This window comes from Rhinatrema bivittatum, chromosome 6 (assembly GCF_901001135.1).
Source record: "Rhinatrema bivittatum chromosome 6, aRhiBiv1.1, whole genome shotgun sequence".
In the NCBI taxonomy this organism is placed as follows: Eukaryota; Metazoa; Chordata; class Amphibia; order Gymnophiona; family Rhinatrematidae; genus Rhinatrema; species Rhinatrema bivittatum.
This window is the reverse complement of record NC_042620.1, coordinates 349,192,957-349,211,996: the sequence shown is the minus strand read 5'-3', so window position 1 is coordinate 349,211,996 and position 19,040 is coordinate 349,192,957. Positions and strand designations below refer to the sequence as shown.

The 19,040-nt window shown below is 44.3% G+C and overlaps 1 protein-coding gene across 7 annotated transcripts in view; it reads right to left on the bottom strand.

The window, feature by feature from the left end:
- The window catches only part of ARHGEF6 (Rac/Cdc42 guanine nucleotide exchange factor 6), a 386,722-nt gene that overhangs the window by 289,796 nt on the left and 77,886 nt on the right, over nucleotides 1-19,040 (bottom strand). For all 7 annotated transcript variants that reach the window (XM_029607806.1, XM_029607805.1, XM_029607803.1 and 4 more), the window contains one exon: nucleotides 14,293-14,363. In XM_029607806.1, the coding sequence (XP_029463666.1) occupies nucleotides 14,293-14,363 (71 nt within the window). The remainder of the gene's footprint in view (nucleotides 1-14,292; nucleotides 14,364-19,040) is intronic.

Below are 19,040 nucleotides of genomic sequence, written 5' to 3'. Positions count from 1 at the left end.
AGGTAAAGAGAAGGGCAAAGAAGACAAAGGGATATGGAACAATTCAGGAGACTCAAAAAAGTAGGACTCTTTGATATGTAAAAGCAGATGATTGAGGGGAAATATATTATGTTGTGTGAAACATCTCATTTTGTTTTATGCTTCTGCTATATCTTATGTTGCAGCCCAATGGGAAGAGGCAGTGTATTAATCTAATAAATAAAGAAGGAAAGAAAATCATAGAATGTGCAGAGAAAATAATTAGGGATTCATTACATCTCAACATACAAGACTTACGGGACAACTGATTAAACTATTAGGTAGCAAGTTTAAAATGTACAGGACGTGTGCATTAATACAGCCTGTAGCTGGCCTGTAAAATTCACTGCCATTAGATTCTGTGAAGGCAAATGATATAATTGGTGTCAAAAAGGAATCAGACAAATATAGAGACAATAATCAATCATAGATTATTAAACACAACAGTCAGGGACGTCACCTTGGGTTTAACGTATCCCTAAACCAGGACCGCTTAAAACTGGAAGGGCATAACAGCAGATGAATAATTCAGCACATACCCTAACCACATATAAATTTCCTCTAAGCACCCACTGCTCACCACTGTCAGAGAAAGAATGAGGACCAGATGAACCTTTCATCTGACTCATTTCAGCAATTTTCAGGTTACTAGTTTTATGCTCCTAACAGTTAACTTGTACACGCTGGGGAAAACGAGAATAAATCAATCAAGCTGAAAACCCACGTGAAATGATTTACTTTTCATTATAAACAGATAAAAGCAATTACTGCAGAACAAGCTATTGTTATAGAGAATGAGGTCAATATTCAGAAAGGTTTGCTCAGCTAATTTTAAAGTTAGCAAGACAAAACCCTGAGATTTGAATTTCCTGCCCTTCTCACCTGCAATATTTTACCCCAGTAAGTCATAACCTAGCTAAAATTTATCTGGATTAAAAGAGGCGCGGTGTAACAAAATCAGAAGGTGGACCCCTGTTCTGAGGTAGAGTTGGCGCTACCCAAACGGACAGATAACCCATTAGGTCCCTACCGTTGGAGGGCAAGGCTCGATGAGGTAAGTGTTGAAAGAAGACTTCACCCTGGAAGCTCATGATCCCCCCAGGAGGAGCCCATAGGGATCCGGCCGCTGGGACTTCAGAAACTCCCTGAAGACTAATGAAGGTCTGGATGCAAGCGCCTCCTGCAGGTCGTGGATTCCAGATGGCTGGCGACTCCAGCTGGTCGTAGATAGTCCGGGAGTAGAAGTCAAAGGATAGTCCAAAGCCGGTCCAAGGGTCGAAGTCCAGAGAGAGGTCGAGAGCCGGTCCGGGAACAGACGGGAGAGAGGTCCGAAGCCAGTCCAGGAGCAACACAGGAGAAGGGTCCAAAGCCAATCCGAAGTCAACGCCAGAGGATACCACAGCCGGTCCGAGGGTCAGGAGCCAAAGAATCAATCCAACAGAGAGGAGAAGCAGAAGCGGGACAACGAACAGAGCAATCCAGGAATACGGAGCACAGGAAACCAAGCACAGAGCCTCAATACCAAGGCAAGGTCTGAGGGAGGAGTCTCAGGAGGGAGCCACGACAACTTCCTGTCATGGCCCCTTTAAATCTTATCTTCAGCCGCGCGCACAGCTATAAGACAGCCAGGAAGGGGGAGGAGTCATCCCAGCCGTGCTGGGCCCTGCGGCCGGCCTAGCAGCAGCCATGGCCGCAGGGAGAATGCCAGAGGAGGCTACCTGCTCCAGCAGGAGCCTCAGAACCAACCCAATGCCGCGGGTGAGTGATTGGTCCTGGCGGCCATGACACGCGGTGAGAGAGGGGGAGTGTTGCAAGGTCGTGGCCAAAATCAGCCAGCTAACGCCAGCATTCAGCATTAGTCAGATAAACTGAGCTGGATGAGTCTGGTCAGAAACACTGTTGTCATAAATTTACCCAGAAAATGGCAGACTCATCCAGCTAGATGCTGCTGAATTTCTGGGTAACTTTCCTGCTCAAAGGTTTGCTGAATATTGTGTTCAGTAAGCACTATCTTAATAATTCTGATTATACCGGCATATACAGCATGCACTAAATACATTCAGGCCGATGCAATTTCGTGTGCTCAAGCTAGCACACCGGTTAACCCACACTGGGACATGTGTTTTAGAGACGTGAAATGGGTGCCCCATGCAATAAAGGTATTAGCGCATCCATAATGCATGTGCAAACCAGCGCACACCAAATAGCGCTGATCATATTTAAATTCCATTTAAATAAATGAATTAATTAGCCATTACCCCCCTCCCCCATGCAGTAACATGCATCCAAAACTTATGCGTCCATAATGAGTTTTTTAAGCTTGATAATTTGCTCCAGCCCTTTCCTTAGTGTTATTGTACAAGGGCTAGCAATAGCTGATGGCTTGTTAAAGCTTTGCTGGCATTTACACCATGGAAATCCCGCACTTCTTTGTCTTGCTGACTTTTCACTTGTGTGTGCAAGCCCAATTAAAGGACTGCCAGACAACTGAGGGCAATTGTTCATGGAAACAATAATGATGGAAAACAAGAGGGCCATGCCAACCATGTGGCTGCACAAGCACCGATATGCAAAAGAAATCGGAGAAATATTTTACACTCAATGCATAATTAACCTCTGGAATTCATTCCCAGAGCATAAGTCTTTAGTATAACAGGATATACCAAAGGTCTGCATAAGTTCCTAGAGGAGAAGTCCATAAACTGATATTAATCGAAATGGAATATTGACTTGTGATCTATTCAGTGCTGGTGTACTTGCCAGGTACTTGTTACTTGGATAGGCCATAATTTTAAGATGAACGTATGCTATGTCTTATGTTTGTAGGTACAGCCCAGCGCCATCCATAGACTCTGCAGGCAAAGTATGATTTGACCACGGATAACCCTCCTTGGATTGTCTGAGACTGGAGTGGTGCACTATTGGCTCTTGGGCAATTTTAGCCCTTTATGAGAATCTGCGTGAGGACATTGACCCCCTCACCTCTTGCAACCATGCCATCCCTGGGTTGGTGAAACTTCTGTGTGCTTTGCATTTTTTTGCAAACAGAAGTTTCTAGAATATGGTTGGACTTGCTGGAGGGATCAATCAGTCCTCATTCTCCTGGCATTTGGGACAAGACTTGAGGACGATGATGAAGTGCATGAGACAGTATATCACATATCCACAGGACCCAGTGCAAATCCAGGAGATCTAGCGAGGGATCTTCAAAATAGCTGGGATGTTCAATGTGTTGGGCATGATAAACTGCACCCATATTGCACTGACCCCGAAGGCAGAACAGGAATGTGCATTCCACAACCGCAAGCACTTCCAGTCCATGAATGTGCAAGTTGTGTGTGATGCACATCTTCGAATCCTGCATGAGGTGTCATGATTTCCTAGGAGCTACCATGATTCCTTTATCCTTGCTCATTCGTCACTTGGAACAGATTTCCCCACAGGGAAATACGGCGATGGCTGGTTGCTCGGTAAGTAACAGTTGCTATGGCTGGAAATGTGGATATGTGGAGGAGTTATAGAAAGCCTGGTGGGATGGAGGGATGAGGGGCCCAATACAAGATCATTACCTGGTACATCACAGTCCAGATAGGCTAGAGGTGACTTACTATAATTTCATAAGGATAAAACCAACAAATGTAAAAATATTACTTCATATCTTTGAAAATTTCACCAGCAAAAAAACATAAGCTAAAACAGGTAAAGGTAAGCTTTATGAGAAAATCTGCTGATAGATATATGTGTTAAATATAAAGGGCTTTAAAAAAGTGTTTTTCTTTTGATTTATTTTCTGCAGTTGTTAATCCACAGGCATGGTTGTTTGTGGAATGTTTTACTCATTTTCAAAATATCAAACATAAAAAGGAACTATAAAAGGCATTCCCTTATCCTCTACCCATTCCTCCCCACCATGAAAATGCCAGAAACATGGTTCACCCCAGTCCCCACTTACCCAGTCCAGTAGGTATCCACTGGTGAGGCCTAGATCCAGGCCGAAGACTCGACCTTACGGAGGCCCAGGTAGGACGTGGTATATCGCCATGACCTTGCCCTGAGTCTGCGCAAGACAGACGTCTTGGTCAAAACTAGAGCCCATAAATAAGAGACGTAAATCATTGTTTACACACAACAAAAAATTTTTATTTTATTATTTATTTATTTCGGAGTTTTTATATACCGTCATTAAGTTATTTACCATCATAACGGTTTACAATAGTGCACCTATATCAAAGAAAAATATAACTCATAATAAAACATCGATGGTGCCATTCTATTCGGTAACAAACAAGAGTTTACATCTAAAGAAATTCACTTGGGGGATTGAATGTTTCATAGTAATTCATCCTGAGGGTTGACTACAGTTAAAAATAGGGTGAACTAATTCCAGTAGGATCTGGAAAATAAGCGCTGGGTGCTTTTTGCCGCTTATCCTTATTTAATTGCCTGCGTCATTCTCTTTCTTGAAGGCTTGTTTGAAAAGTCAGGTTTTGAGTTGTGTTTTGAAAAGTTTATGATTACTCTGGAGTCTAAGGTCGAGGGGCATGGAGTTCCATAATGTGGGACCGGCTAGAGACAGTGCACGTTCCCTAACTTGGGTAAGTCTTGCTGTTTTCACAGATGGAATGGGTAAAAGTGCTCTGTTTGCTGATCTTAAATTTCTGAGTGGGACATGTACTCTGAGTGCTGTGTTCAGCCATTCTGCTTTTTCGTCATGTATAAGTTTGTGTATTAAGCACAGTGCTTTGAACTGTATTCTTTGTTCTATGGGTAGCCAATGTAGAGCGGCAAGTGTATCTGTTATGTGATCTCTTTTGCTTTTTCTAATGAGAATTCTAGCTGCAGCATTTTGTAAAATTTGCAGTGGTCTTACTGTAGGGTTTGGGTAGGCCTAGTAGCAAAGCATTACAATAGTCTGTGCTGGCAAATTTGAAAAAATGATTAAACTCATGTGTGGCTCCCCAACCTCACGGCACTGGCTATATCATGGATGGCACTGATAAGATGGTTCATCAAGCCGGCCATAGTCGCCACTACCTCTGCATTCTCCCGATGCATTTCCAGTAGTACAGAGTATACTTCATTCCAATCCTGGGCGACAGACTTGTTGTACCACTGCTGATGTGCCAGCAGGTCAACCACTATGTCTGCCACCAGCCCATCAAGCGCAATGATGGGCAGCATGCCATCCACACCCTCTCCAACTTCCTCTGTTGTCTTCAATTCCTGAGTTTCTGGAATGACCTCCTCCAGTGTCCGTGTTAACGGGGACTCTGGCTGGCTCTCCTCCACAAGCAGGCTTTCTGGGCAGGGGGACTCTGGCATAGGCATTGGAAAAATGAATTCTAGTGCGGGAGGAGACTGTCTCTCTCCTTCCACATCAGTTTCCACTTGTGAGTCTACATTGTTGACTACTTGATCTACAGAAAAAAACAAGTTGCAGGTCATTAGTTCACACAAATTAGTTCAGCGTCTCTTCAGCGTCAGCGAGCCCGAGCAAGAAGGGAGGCCTGCGCGGTCGGCGCCTAGACCCGCCAGGGTAAGGCCTTTGAAATTGCCCTCACCCTCGGCGAGCCCGGACGCAGACCACGCGGCAAGTCTTCGGCGAGCACATCCGACACCGCTCCTCCTCCACGCCGTCCCTCCGCTCGGCCGTCCAGCCCGCCCACAACCCAGGCGGACCAATCGGAAGCCGCGAGAGGGACCTTTAAATTAAAAGCTCACCAGGCGCCGATCCTCTTCAGCGTCTCTTCAGCGTCAGCGAGCCCGAGCAAGAAGGGAGGCCTGCGCGGTCGGCGCCTAGACCCGCCGGGGTAAGGCCTTTGAAATTGCCCTCACCCTCGGCGAGCCCGGACGCAGACCACGCGGCAAGTCTTCGGCGAGCACATCCGACGCCGCTCCTCCTCCACGCCGTCCCTCCGCTCGGCCGTCCAGCCCGCCCACAACCCAGGCGGACCAATCGGAAGCCGCGAGAGGGACCTTTAAATTAACAGCTCACCAGGCGCCGCGCAGCGAAGGAGCACAACAAAGGTGCTGGCCCCTTTGTGCGCCCCTTCGTGCAGCCCCCAGAGCAGCCCGTCACCCCGCCACACACGCCTGCGGTCTCAACAGCTCAACCCAGCGAACACCAACCAATACAAAAGCAGACCAGGGAGACGGCAATTTCTCAGGGACACCTGACCGTACTCCAAGACAAACCCAAAACCCAAAGGGCCAGATTTTAAAAAGCATTTACATGCGTAAATCTGGGTTTTACGCATGTAAATGCACTTTACTCGAGTAAGTGGGCTTTTGAAAATTGCTACAATATATGCCATTGAATCGTCCATAGGATTTATTCGCATAAGTGCACTTTACGTGAGTAAATGGCTTTTGAAAATTGCTACAATAGTAGTTACATTTATGTGCGTAACTCCTTTGAAAATTACCCCCAAAACCCATAACTCGAACCAAGAGAGAATAGAGGGCACAAGACGATACTCTCACCCTCTACACTGAGTACTGTCCCACAACCTTATAAAGGACCAAATGAGCATAGTCATTGCTCACTAGCGCCGTACTCAAATTCATCTTCACCAGTTGATACTCCTTCACCAGCTGATACACCTTCAGTCCAAACATTCCTCGTTCACCCAACTATCCCTCATCAGAATCCCACCGAAGTGACTTCTCCATATAGATTGCCTTCAGGACCCCACCACCTTCTTCTAAGACTATTTCTTCACCTACAACATACCAGCCTTACCCCTGAAGAAATGATAACACAACACATCCCTATCAGATACCACCGCCAACTCCGCAGCATGCCTCACGTGCAAGAATCTCCGGCAAGAACTCCCATGTCTCTCATCCCAATCATGATCACGCCACTGACACAGTTCCTAGGGCTAACCTTGCTCTCTGTAACCTTATTCAATGCCCAATCTCTGACAAAAAAGACTCATATCCTCAACGACTATCTCTTGGACAGTAACCCTGACTTCTGTGCCATCACAGAAACATGGCTAAAAAACTCTGACATAGCATTAATCAACCAATTACCCACGCACAAATACGACTTTTTCTCAATTCACAGACACAAAAAACGAGGCGGCGGCTTGTTACTAGCTTCCAAGAAAGAATTCAGACTAACATCGCACACAATCAAGTCAGAATCCAAAATAGAATTGGGATTATTCAAATCGAACCAACTGCAGATACTCTTAGTATATGCCCCTCCAGGATTACTAGAAGCAGACGCCTCCCCCCTTATAGAAGCCATCATGAAGCACATCAACTCAGACTTTCCTACCATAATCATGGGAGATTTTAACCTCCACATCGATGCCGCTCACTACTCAGCCAATTGTGAAACACTCCTCACCGCAATCAGTGCAATGGGATTCACCCAGATTATCAACAAGCCAACACACAAGGCAGGACATACTCTGGATCTTATTTTCATCAACTCCAATTTCTCCTGCACTATGGAACCCACATGTTCCCCTATCCCCTGGTCAGACCACTTCCTGATAACAACCACCCTCTCCATAAAAAAACAATCACACACCCCTCAGCACCTCTCCACCATCCACTTCAGGAAACCGTGTGCCTCAGACATACTCAGCGAACAGCTCACCAAGGAACTTACACATCTGGATTTATCTAACCCCAACTCAGCTGTGCTCTCCTGGCACAAGATCACTGAAGTAGTAGCAAACAAACTATGCCCAGCAGTCTCCAAAGTAATTAATCCAACAAAAAAAGGAAATCAACCTTGATTCTCCAGCGAACTCAAACAGAAAAAACAAGAACTACGACACAAAGAAAACAGATGGCGCAAAGCCCCCAACCCATCTACCCTATCATCATACAAAGGAACTCTACATCTATACAGGACATTAATTCTAAAAGCAAAAAAAGAATACTACGCTAATAAAATCCACGATCTCCAATATGACGCAAAGGCCCTCTTTTCATATATTGCACAAATCACAAAGCCACTACCTCCAACGATTCCGGACGAACAGGCTCAATCTAAAGCAAATAAACTAGCCCTATTCTTTCAGCAGAAGATTGCAAATACTCTAGCACTCCTTCCAACCAAGACCATACTGCCCGCTCCAGTCAGCAACACACACACACTTAAGGGAGTCAAGTTGGACAACTTCGAATTAACCACCAAAGAGATCGAATCCATCCTTAAAAAGCAGAAACCATCCAGCCACCCTGCAGACAGCATTCCTTCCAAACTACTGCTACTTATCCCAAACACAATCTCTGGAGCGCTGACCAACATCATTAACTGTTGCTTAAGTCAAGGAATGTACCCAGATAGTCTAAAAAACGCAGCCCTTAAACCCCTCCTGAAGAAACACAACCTGGACCCTAGCGAATTAGCTAATTTCCGCCCCATCTCCAATCTTCCATTTTTAGCCAAACTTACAGAGAAACTGGTAAACACCCAGCTCTCAGATTATCTAGAAGATCACAACTTTCTGTACCCTTCCCAACATGGTTTCCGCAAATCACGCAACACGGAAACCCTTCTCATTTCACTAACAGACCATATTATTATGGGGCTGGACAAAGGCCACTCCTTTCTTCTAATCCTCCTTGACATCTCGGCGGCATTCGACACCGTCAACCACTCCATCCTCCTGAATCGCCTTTCAGACATAGGCATTTCCGGAACAGCCCACAGCTGGTTCAAGTCTTTCCTTAGTAATAGAAGCTTTAAAGTCAAGATTAACAATAAAGAATCGCCGTCGACAAATTCTTCCCATGGTGTACCCCAAGGATCATCACTATCTCCCACCCTATTCAACGTCTACCTCCTCCCCCTCTGCCATCTGTTAACTAGTCTCAACTTAATTCACTACATTTACGCCGACGACGTGCAGATTCTGATTCCCATAACAGAATCCATTACCAAATCACTCTCGCTCTGGAATAACTGCCTACAATCTATCACCAGTCTCCTCAGCAGTCTTAATTTAGTTCTCAATGCCTCGAAGACCGAACTACTCCTCATCTCCTCCAACCAGGACAACTTCACTCCACAGACCCAACGCAACTCACACCACAACTCCCATCTCACCCATACTCAGGTAAGAGATCTCGGGGTCATATTAGACAACCGCCTCAATCTAAAGAATATGATTAACACCACAACCAAAGACTGCTTCCACAGACTACAGGTATTAAAAAGACTCAAACCTCTCCTATTTTTCCATGATTTCAGGACAGTTCTCCAATCCTTAATATTTGCCAAAATAGACTACTGCAGCGCTCTCCTCACAGGCCTTCCCAGCTCAACCATCAAGCCACTACAGATGATACAGAACGCCACGGCCAGAATTTTGACCAACACCAACCGGAGAGAACATATTACTCCCATCCTCCGAAACCTACACTGGTTACCAGTCAACTTCAGAGTCCTACACAAATCACTCACTTTAATACATAAATCCATCCATAATCACCTTCACCTCGATCTCGAAATCCCTCTCAAACTTCATACCTCCAACAGACCGATTAGAGAAAACTACAAAGGAGCACTACAACCCCCCACAACCAAAGCCACGCGCCTCATTTCGACCAAAGACCGAGCATTCTCAATAGCAGGCCCAGCCATCTGGAACAACCTCCCAGCAGATCTCAGGCTGGAACCCTGCCTACTAACATTTAAGAAAAAACTCAAGACCTGGCTATTCCGCCAAGCCTTCCCGGACCCTTCAGACACACATTAGACGACGAACCTGCTCATGAGCAACGGAACCTCGATCCTCCTCTAAATACTACACAAGCATTAGTACTTTCATAATAGCTCTACTAGCACTAGCACGGACTTTTAGGTCTTAGTTTCTTAATTTACTACCCTTTTAAGCCTTTCTTTCCAGCTGTTTAAGCTTCCAAGTTTTGCAGTCCTTGTTAAATGTAACTTTGTTTCTCCTGATTATAATAAGTTGTTGTTGTTTATGTTTACTGTTTATGTCCCTGTTCGATGTAAACCAATCTGATAAGGTATTTAACCTTGAAGGTCGGTATAGAAAAATGCTAAATAAATAAATAAATAAACTGTTACCCACCCAAGCATCCAAAAGAGAAACATCAAATGCAAACATGGGAGCCTTTTTAAAGAACATACTTTGTCTGGCTGGTGTCGCACCCATATGGTGTATGTACTCCAACCACTACTTCAGGGCACAGAGTGTACATGAAGAGCTCAACAGGTCAAAACAAGAGTGCATGAAGGACCAGCCCCGGTCCTGCGGTGTGATGCTTCGATTTTGGCGGCCTTCTCTTTCACCTCCCTGCATGAGTCACACCAGTGGTGCTGAATTTGTTTTGCATCTCTTGTTTTGACTGCCAGGGAGCTAACATCAAGTGCGATCTGAAGAGCACTTTGTAGCTCTCACAAACATGCCAGCACAGGAGTTTCTTCTCTTTGTCCGAGAACCGCACATCATGTGCTTGCTTTGGTGGCGCTTGGATATCGCTGAGGCCTGCCTGTTCTTCCTGCCCTCCAGCCTCCCTCTCCACCTGAGCCAACTTTCACTTTTCTGCTGCTCTATTCTGCAGTTCCTTCCTAGCACTATTGGCTGCAACGCTGGCCATGACCAAGACAATCTCTGCTCCTTAGAACTGTTAATGCAAATAAAAAAACATTGGTAACCTATAAAAAAGGGGTTTGCAAAACAACATTGCAATTCAAGATAACATGTAGGAATATTTACTATACACAATTCAATGTTAATATAACTTCCAATAAATGAATCAGACTAAGCACATACAAATTAACAGCTAGGACAGACAAAATTAGATATTGGAAGTCCAAAAGCACAGGCCATTTTTTTTTTTTTATTTAATGCATTTTTATACCGGTATTCGTCGTAACATCATAATCGGTTTACATGTAACTTGTAACAATAGCAAAGAAATTACATTGAACAGGTTGAAGGCAAACTTGGGGAGGGGGCAGAGATTGGATTTAAACATTGCTGAAGTTAATGTTTAAATCCAATCTCTGCCCCCTCCCCAAGTTTGCCTAAATATAGGATAACTTAATGGAAGGACAAAGGAATGGGCCACATGGATAGCATGAACAGATGGGAAAACAGGCAATTAATGGGGACAAAGGAACAGGCCATACGCATACCATGAACACATGGGAAAATCAATATTTTATGAAACACATCAATAATTTGTGCTTTCATTTACAGGCCCCTGGCAATGCTCATAGCAGATGCCCAAGTCCGGCTCCTGCTCTTGGCATCCAGAGCATGGGCGTTTGGGGAAAGGCCCAGACCCAGAATGGACACCCATGTACAGCTCCCACCTCCGGCATCCAGGAATTGGTTGTCCAGCAACAGGCCTGGACCAAGAACGGACGCCCAAGTCCAGCTCCTGTCATTGGCTTCCAGGGCTTGGGTATCTGTACACCCACAGCTATCAATCCATATTGAAAGTAATGGAATGTGAACAATTTATAATGCAAGGAACATAGGTAATATATAATAAACACAATGAACAAGCTCTGCATTTAGGAAAATAAATCAAAGACATCTTACCTATTTATTTATTTGATCATTTTATATACCAAAATTTTCATAAATAACTTCAAGCCAGTTTACAGAGTTCTTTAAAAGACAATACATAAGAGGGAATCTATCCTAATAAACGAAGCTTGACCGACGTGCCGCAAATGCGCAGTAGAGAGCAGCTCTACTGCGCATGTGCGGGCAAACACATTGGTCTCAGCGAGCGTCAGCTGGATATCAACATGGCGGCGTCGAGCGTCAGGGACAAGGAGTGGCAACGGCGGCGGCGAGGAGCAGCAGCGGCGAGCGGCAGCTGGATATCAACATGGCGGCGGTGGCGACGAGAAACGGCGGCCAGTAGCGAGGAAGGAGAGAGGGAGAATGAGGGGGAAAAGGGGGGAGAATGAGGGGGAGGTGAGAGAGGGATGTGAGTAAGTGGAAGGGTAAGAAGTTGTGGAGCAGAGAAAAAGGGAGTGGAGGAGGGCTGAGGGAGAGGGGATGGGATTGAGAGAGGGTGGGGAGTGACTGAGGGACAGGGAGGGAGGTGAGAGTGAGGGGAGGGAGGCAGTGGGAGACAGAGGGTGAGTAAGACTGAGTGGAGGGAAGGGGGTGAGTGAACGAGGGGAAGGGGGAGTGAGGGAGAAAAAGTGTAGAAGGGTGCTGTGTTCGAAAATGGACTGAAAAAAATAAAATTAATGTTGCCCGTTTTAACGGGCTTAACGACTTGTACATAAATAATCAAAGCATTCTTCAAAATTAAAACATAATATATGATGCTCAGAAAAGTTATAATCTCAAAGTAAAATAACCCCCCATCAATTACAGATTACAATATTATAAACATACTAAAACAATACAGATATAGCTAACCGAAAACATTATCATGGATTAATTCCATAATAAAATATAAATAAAATAATAAAAAATATAAAATAATCATAAAATAAACCGAAGAAGAAACTGAATAGGGAGGGAAATTAAGTTTTTTAAGCTTGGCCGGTTTGCATGTATGCCTGCTCAAATAGCCACGTCTTCAAGGATTTTTTAAAAGTGCTTACATTTGTCTCAAGCCTAATATCAAGTGGGAGAGCATTCCAATGAGCTGGCCCTGCCAATGAGAGGGCTCTTTCTCTTACTGCGGTTAAGTGAGCTAATTTAGGCGCAGGAATGGATAGAAGGGCTTTTCCCAAAGACTTGAGGTTTCGTTGTGGAGTGTGTAGATGCAGAGAGGCATTTAACCAATGTGAGTTATTGCCATAGACCGATTTATGAATTAAAGTCAAACTCTTGTATAGAATGTGAAATTGTACCGGTAGCCAATGGAGCTCCATCAGTAGTGGCGTAATATGATCATATTTTCTTTTATTAGTGAGGAGCCATGCTGCTGCATTCTGCAACAGCTTCAATGGTCGAATAGTTGAAGCGGGGGTCCCAACAATAGGGCATTACAATAATCTAATTTAGTTAGAAGAAGAGCCTGCAACACCGTTCGGTAGTCACTACTATGTAAAAAGGGGCTTTAATTTTCTAAGAATTTGTAATTTATAGAAGCCCTCCTTGATAGTGGTCTTAATAAAGGCTTTCATATTCAGTTCTGTATCCAAGATACAGCCAAGATCTCTAACCTCGTGTTTTATATTATAGGAAGGACTTGAATTGATGTCAGTATCGACTTTTTCAGTAATTTTGTGACAAATGAGAAGAATTTCCATCTTAGAATCATTTAATGAAAGAGACCTATGCGTAAGGAGTTGTTTTATTGCGGCAAGATAAATTTCCCATGTCTTCAGAGCGGATTGTAATGAGTCTTTAATAGGCAGCAAATTTTGCACGTCGTCAGCGTACAAAAAATAAACTAATCCTAAACCAAATAAAAGTTTACATAGTGGGACCATATATATATTAAAAAGTGTTGGTGGCAATGAAGAGCCCTGGGGGACCCCTGTAAGCAAATTAACTATGTCTGATTCCATCGATCCCAGTTTTACTTTAAACAATCTGTTGGTGAGATAAGATTTAAACCATGAAAGTGTAGAGTCTGTTAACCCGATTTCATGCATTCTTAAAAGCAGAGATTCGTGATTAATAGTGTCAAATGTCGCCGATATGTCCAACAGAATTAATAAATATGAACTACTTTGATCCAGGCCTCTTAAAATGATATCTGATAGTGATAACAATAACGTTTCGGTATTATGAATGACAATGAAGCAATGTTGATCTTCCTGCAATGTTGAAAAATCAGAATGCGAGGCACTAGTCCACACCAGTCAGTAAGGAGCACTAATCCAATTTGAATTGAGCACAAAAGGACAGTTAGACCCAAAGCAGCAATTTATATACTTTACTAGCAGGATTATGAACTCACATCATGACATCACGGCTGCTCTTTTTTGAACACTGCATGCTTTTTGGAGTCCTTTTCATTTCAGTTTCATTTGAATATTGCATTGGGCATCCAGGAGAGGTGAATGTGCGTGTTGGAAAAACGGGTGCCCATTTTGGATGTGCATTTTTTCACGCACGATATTGCATCGGCCTGATTTTATCTCCAGTGCTTGGTCTCTACAGCCTCAGGTCCCTGGCTGAAGACAGAACTACTGATGCACTTTCTCAATGCAAACACTAGCTAGGACTGAAGCCTTGACAATTTGAGCTACTGCTCACAAGTTTCAAAACTTAGATTAATACAAATCCTTTTTGATAAATTCAAACCCCCATGTATTTTACTGTCCAATAAAAACAACAAACTTACCACAGGATAGTAATTCTTGGTAAACTGTGTAGTTTCGAATCCTTTCAATGCCTTGGGAGACAGAGGTTTATCTATTCAAAACATGCAAATTAATTAAGGATTACTCTAAACCATCATTACCTGATCAAAAATATTTCAGCATTTATCTTATTGAACAAAATAAAAACATAAAACATGTTTGAAAAAAAAGTGTGATCCTGCTATATCACAGCAGAAAGGGAGAAAGAAGGCGAATATAGTATTTTTATTTTATGATTGGAGTCAAAAATTGTTTTATTTAGCTGTAAACTACCTGCTGAACCATTTAACCTGGTAGAGAACCATGGATCCCTCTCAGATTGCAGCTTAGTGTTACCATTTGGTACTGTCTCTGCTGACGGAAGAGTCTGTTTCCTCTAAATGAACACCTTTGCCTCTAAAAATAAAATAAAAAAGGTGAAAGGGATCCAAAGAGCACCCAAAAATGGGAATTTAAAACCCAGCTTCTGATGCCACTAAGCTTTATGTGCTCGATGATGATATCCATCTGTCACCTTTTTCATGTGCACATGCATGAACAGTTTATGTGTGCAACATTTCTGGCTGCAAGTAATTATGCATGCAGAATTCCAGAGAAAGGAAAATCTACACAGAAATCTCTACAGATAGGAAATATACATGCGTAAAATGTCAGTACATTCACAGACTGAAAATGGGCTCAGAAAGTGAACCGCGCGCACACACACACCCTTCCCCCACCTTTGGCTAGAAGACAAACACATCCATTCACCCTCCCCATGCCCACACTTATATCCCTGAGTACACCCCCTTCCCCCATGCACACATACAAATTCCCCATCCCTTACAAATAACCTTTGGAGGTAAAGAATGACTTTGAGAATACACCTATCCAATCATGTTCCTTTAAAAGGCAACAGGGGGCCACTTAGAGAAGTCAGGTGTTAAGGAACTCTGATTTATTAGAGACTGGCTGACTGGGCAGAACTGGCTCCTACTGGCATGAAACAATCCAGCTGCTTATGCAAAAGTTGACACGTTGGTAAAAAGCTGGATTGCTATAAGAATTGTTATGATGGAAATGATAACTTATTCCATGGATAACAATGATTTTTATTGAATCATTACTATTTTTATTTATTTATTTAGATTTATATTCCACTTTTCGCACTTTTTTCAGTGCTTCAAAGTGGATTACATTCAGGTACTGCTGATATTTCCCTATCCCCAGAGGGCTTACAATCTAAGGGCCTCATTTTCTAAAGTATCGCAGGCCTGCGATACATTAGAAAACTGCGCTAATGGGGGGCGGGGTTGAAACGGGGGGGGGGCGGTCCTGCTCTAGCCAGCAGTGATCGCACCGCCGTGGTGCGATCGCTGCCGGTTTCGCACCCAATAGCGCCACCATGAAAGGTGGCGCTATTGGGCGCAAAATAGGACGCGAAAAGGCCCTTACCTTTTCGCCGTCGTCGCAGAGTCAGCCCCAGTGATGCCACGATTCCTCCTCTTCCGGGGCCGACTCCACCCCGATGTAGGTAGCACAGGCGTGCGCTACCTTCACAAGCTATCGCAGGCTTGCGTTAATAAGGCCCTAAGTTTGTACCTAAGTTTGTACTAAAGCATTAGAATCTGTAATTCAGTATTTATAAGGTCCAGACCTGGGGGAAAGACCTGATGGCAGATAGAAATGACTTTTGCTTCATTTTAAAACACATCATAAGGATTCACTCTTCAAACAGGCTTTGAGAAAGCTAGAGAATGGGAGAAATGCTTAAGAGAAGGGAAGAGCTTGAAATGTCTCAGAAAAAAGCAGAGAGCATACATGACATACAGAGAAATAACTGGTCTCCTCATAACAAATTAATTTAATCTAATCAAAAGTGCATGAAGTATACATAGGGCTGTCATCTTTCGACCGCCAAATTTATGTACACTTGGAGATGATGTTTATTATTTTCACTGATGGTGTTTACGTACATACAACTTTTATTGCCACTCTTCAGCATTAGAAAAAAACATAAAAACAGAATATAATAGCAGATAAGGACCCATCTAGTCTGCCCAGGTTATAGTGCTGTAGACCCCATTTGTCTCTGGCTTTCCTCTCTCTCTTCACTGCAACTAATGATCATCTAAGTCAACATTATAGCAAAATAATAAAAGACCTCTAACTACATTGCTAGTCATAAAATGCAACAAAAAGGCATCAGAGAAAACAACAGCATCACTTCCAAATGGACAATTCAGCTAGAAAGCAAAAGGATGGGTAAAACTTATAAAACCAGATGAAATGACTCCAAAACCAACCTTTCAATGTAGACATTCACATCCTGTTCACTGGAGATCCCCAGTACATATATAACTCCCAACTCTGGCTGAGCTACCCATCCAGTCAAGGATTGTATTTAAGGCTCTAACTCCAATATCTAAGACCCTTTATAATACAGAACGTAGATTTCTGGTTAAAGTGAAATCCTACATCCAGTGCATTATAATTGCAAAAAAAGAACCTGCTCCAAATATTATGACGTCAGTTAGATCTGGGAAACAGATTTTTCCATTGGCTATCCCCAGTTTGTGGAATTCAATGCCAAAAGGATATTAGGATAACTGATTCTTCAGTGGGGTTTGGGAGTGCTTTGACAACTTAGTTATTTTAATTCTCGATATGAATTGGGTGGATCCACTCATATAATTTTATTTTATTTTTACCTTTATTGGCTTGAAGACTTGGCTATTTTAATTATTGAGATGTACTGGGAGGCTATTACTAGGAGGGCTGGGAGCTAAGGACTGACTTATTGGGAAAGATAGAATTGTTAGAGTCTTCAGTCTGCTTTGAACTTCAAGGAGACAGCTCTAATTACAGATTCTTGGGGAGAACTAAGGAATAAGTTTAATTTTTCCTTATTTTAGAGGGTTTGTTATATTTTTCTGTTTTTTGTGTAGTGCTAACCTTATCGCTATATTTTTCTAGATATTGATATTGCTGCATTAAATTGCTGTGTGTTTGTTTAACCCAACCAAAAAAGGGAGTGGACTATCTAGCTTTGGGCAGCTGACTCATAGTGCATTGCAGGGGGCAATCAAGTCCTCAGTCTGCTTTGAACTTCAAGGAGACAGCTCTAACTACAGATTCTTGGGGAGAATGTTACGCCCATCGGTCGCAGATGGCTGCAACCACTAATGCTCACCTCTTTCTTTGCTGCGTTGTCAGTATTGGGGAGAACGGCGACCTCCACCAGCGACTGCCGACCTGCCTGGCATTCCCGGGACAGCGTGGGCGCTGCCGACCGCCATCTTGCTCCAGGAATCACATAGGCGTGGGGGCGCAAGGGCCACTCTTGTACACGTCATGGCGGGAACCTCAAGAGCACCCACTCCTGATGATGTCTTCGCTCTGCTGTACCTAACCTGACTGGCCCTGCCTATCGACGAGTTAGCAAGGAGTTCCCTCGTTGCTGAATCCGCTCTCGCTCACGGACTTCCTGTTCCTGCATTCGGCATGAGTCGCCTTGGGTACCCGCTCCTCGATGGCCCTTCCTGGTCTCTGGCTATCCGCTCTTCGGAGGGCCTTCTGCCTTGGACTGCTGCCTGTCCCGCTCCTCGGGATCCTTCCTGGAACTACCCTTAAGTGAGTACCTAACTCCATGGATCTACTCTACCAACTCTTGTGGGATCCTCTCCGGTGTACCCTGTTCCTCGGGCCACTACCGTATTCTCTCTAGTAGGAGCTATTCCCATGTACCCTGCAGGCCACTACCGCTTCATCTCCAGGACTCGCACCGTGTTCCAGTGCCTCGGACCTCCACCATACCATCTCTGTGGGGAATCCCTCGGTGTATCTTGTGCTGCATGCCACTACCATACCATCACTACGGAGAGACTACCTGGGTATTTCCTGTGCTACGGGTTACTACCATATCGTCACTACTGAGATACTCCTTCGGTGTACCTGTGCTGCAGGTCATGACCTATCATCACTATGAAGAGAATTTTTCAGCATACCCCGCCCTGCGGGCCACTACCGGATCTCCTTCTCTGAGGTATTCCCTCTGGGTATACCCCCCTCTACTCTGACATCACCACTTCTCCTGCACTCCTGCTCCAAGGGCTGTGTTCTTCTATCTATCTAATAAAGACTCTATTCCACAGCTGTCTCTGACGTGTGCTGGGACCATGTCTCCCGACGGTGAGGCTCACAGGGATCCTCGGAGACCGGATTTGAGCAGAAGATTTCTACCTTACCTTGTCTTCGGCGCTTCCCGGTTTCGTACGGGTGGTCTCCGGCTGCAGGGGGAGAGGGCAAATACCTTCACTGCCGCGCTCGAGGGTGCACCCGCTGCCTCTCAGCCGCGCCCGAGGATCGGGGGCTAGGTCCTCGCCGCGATTCGGCCGCCGGACCGAGGCTCACCTCCGAGGGACCACAGAAATCACCTCAGGAATCTCAACTGGGGGAGAGACCTGAGGGTATCACCGCAGGAGAGCAGGGCTTGCCTTTAAATTTTGGTTTTCTTCTTTGAATTTGGTTCTAACGCTGTGAGAGCGTGCAGATAGTCCCTAACTGCTATGGAGACGGAAAATACTGAAGAGCTGCACTTCCTGCAGGGGAATATGTACTAGGGGCTGACGTCAGATTGAAATCTGATCAGTCTCCAACTGCTAGCAGGAGTACACTATACCCATTGGTCCTGAGTCCATCTGCTACACGCTAGGAAATATATAGTTAAAATGGGGGGTTAATCAAAATT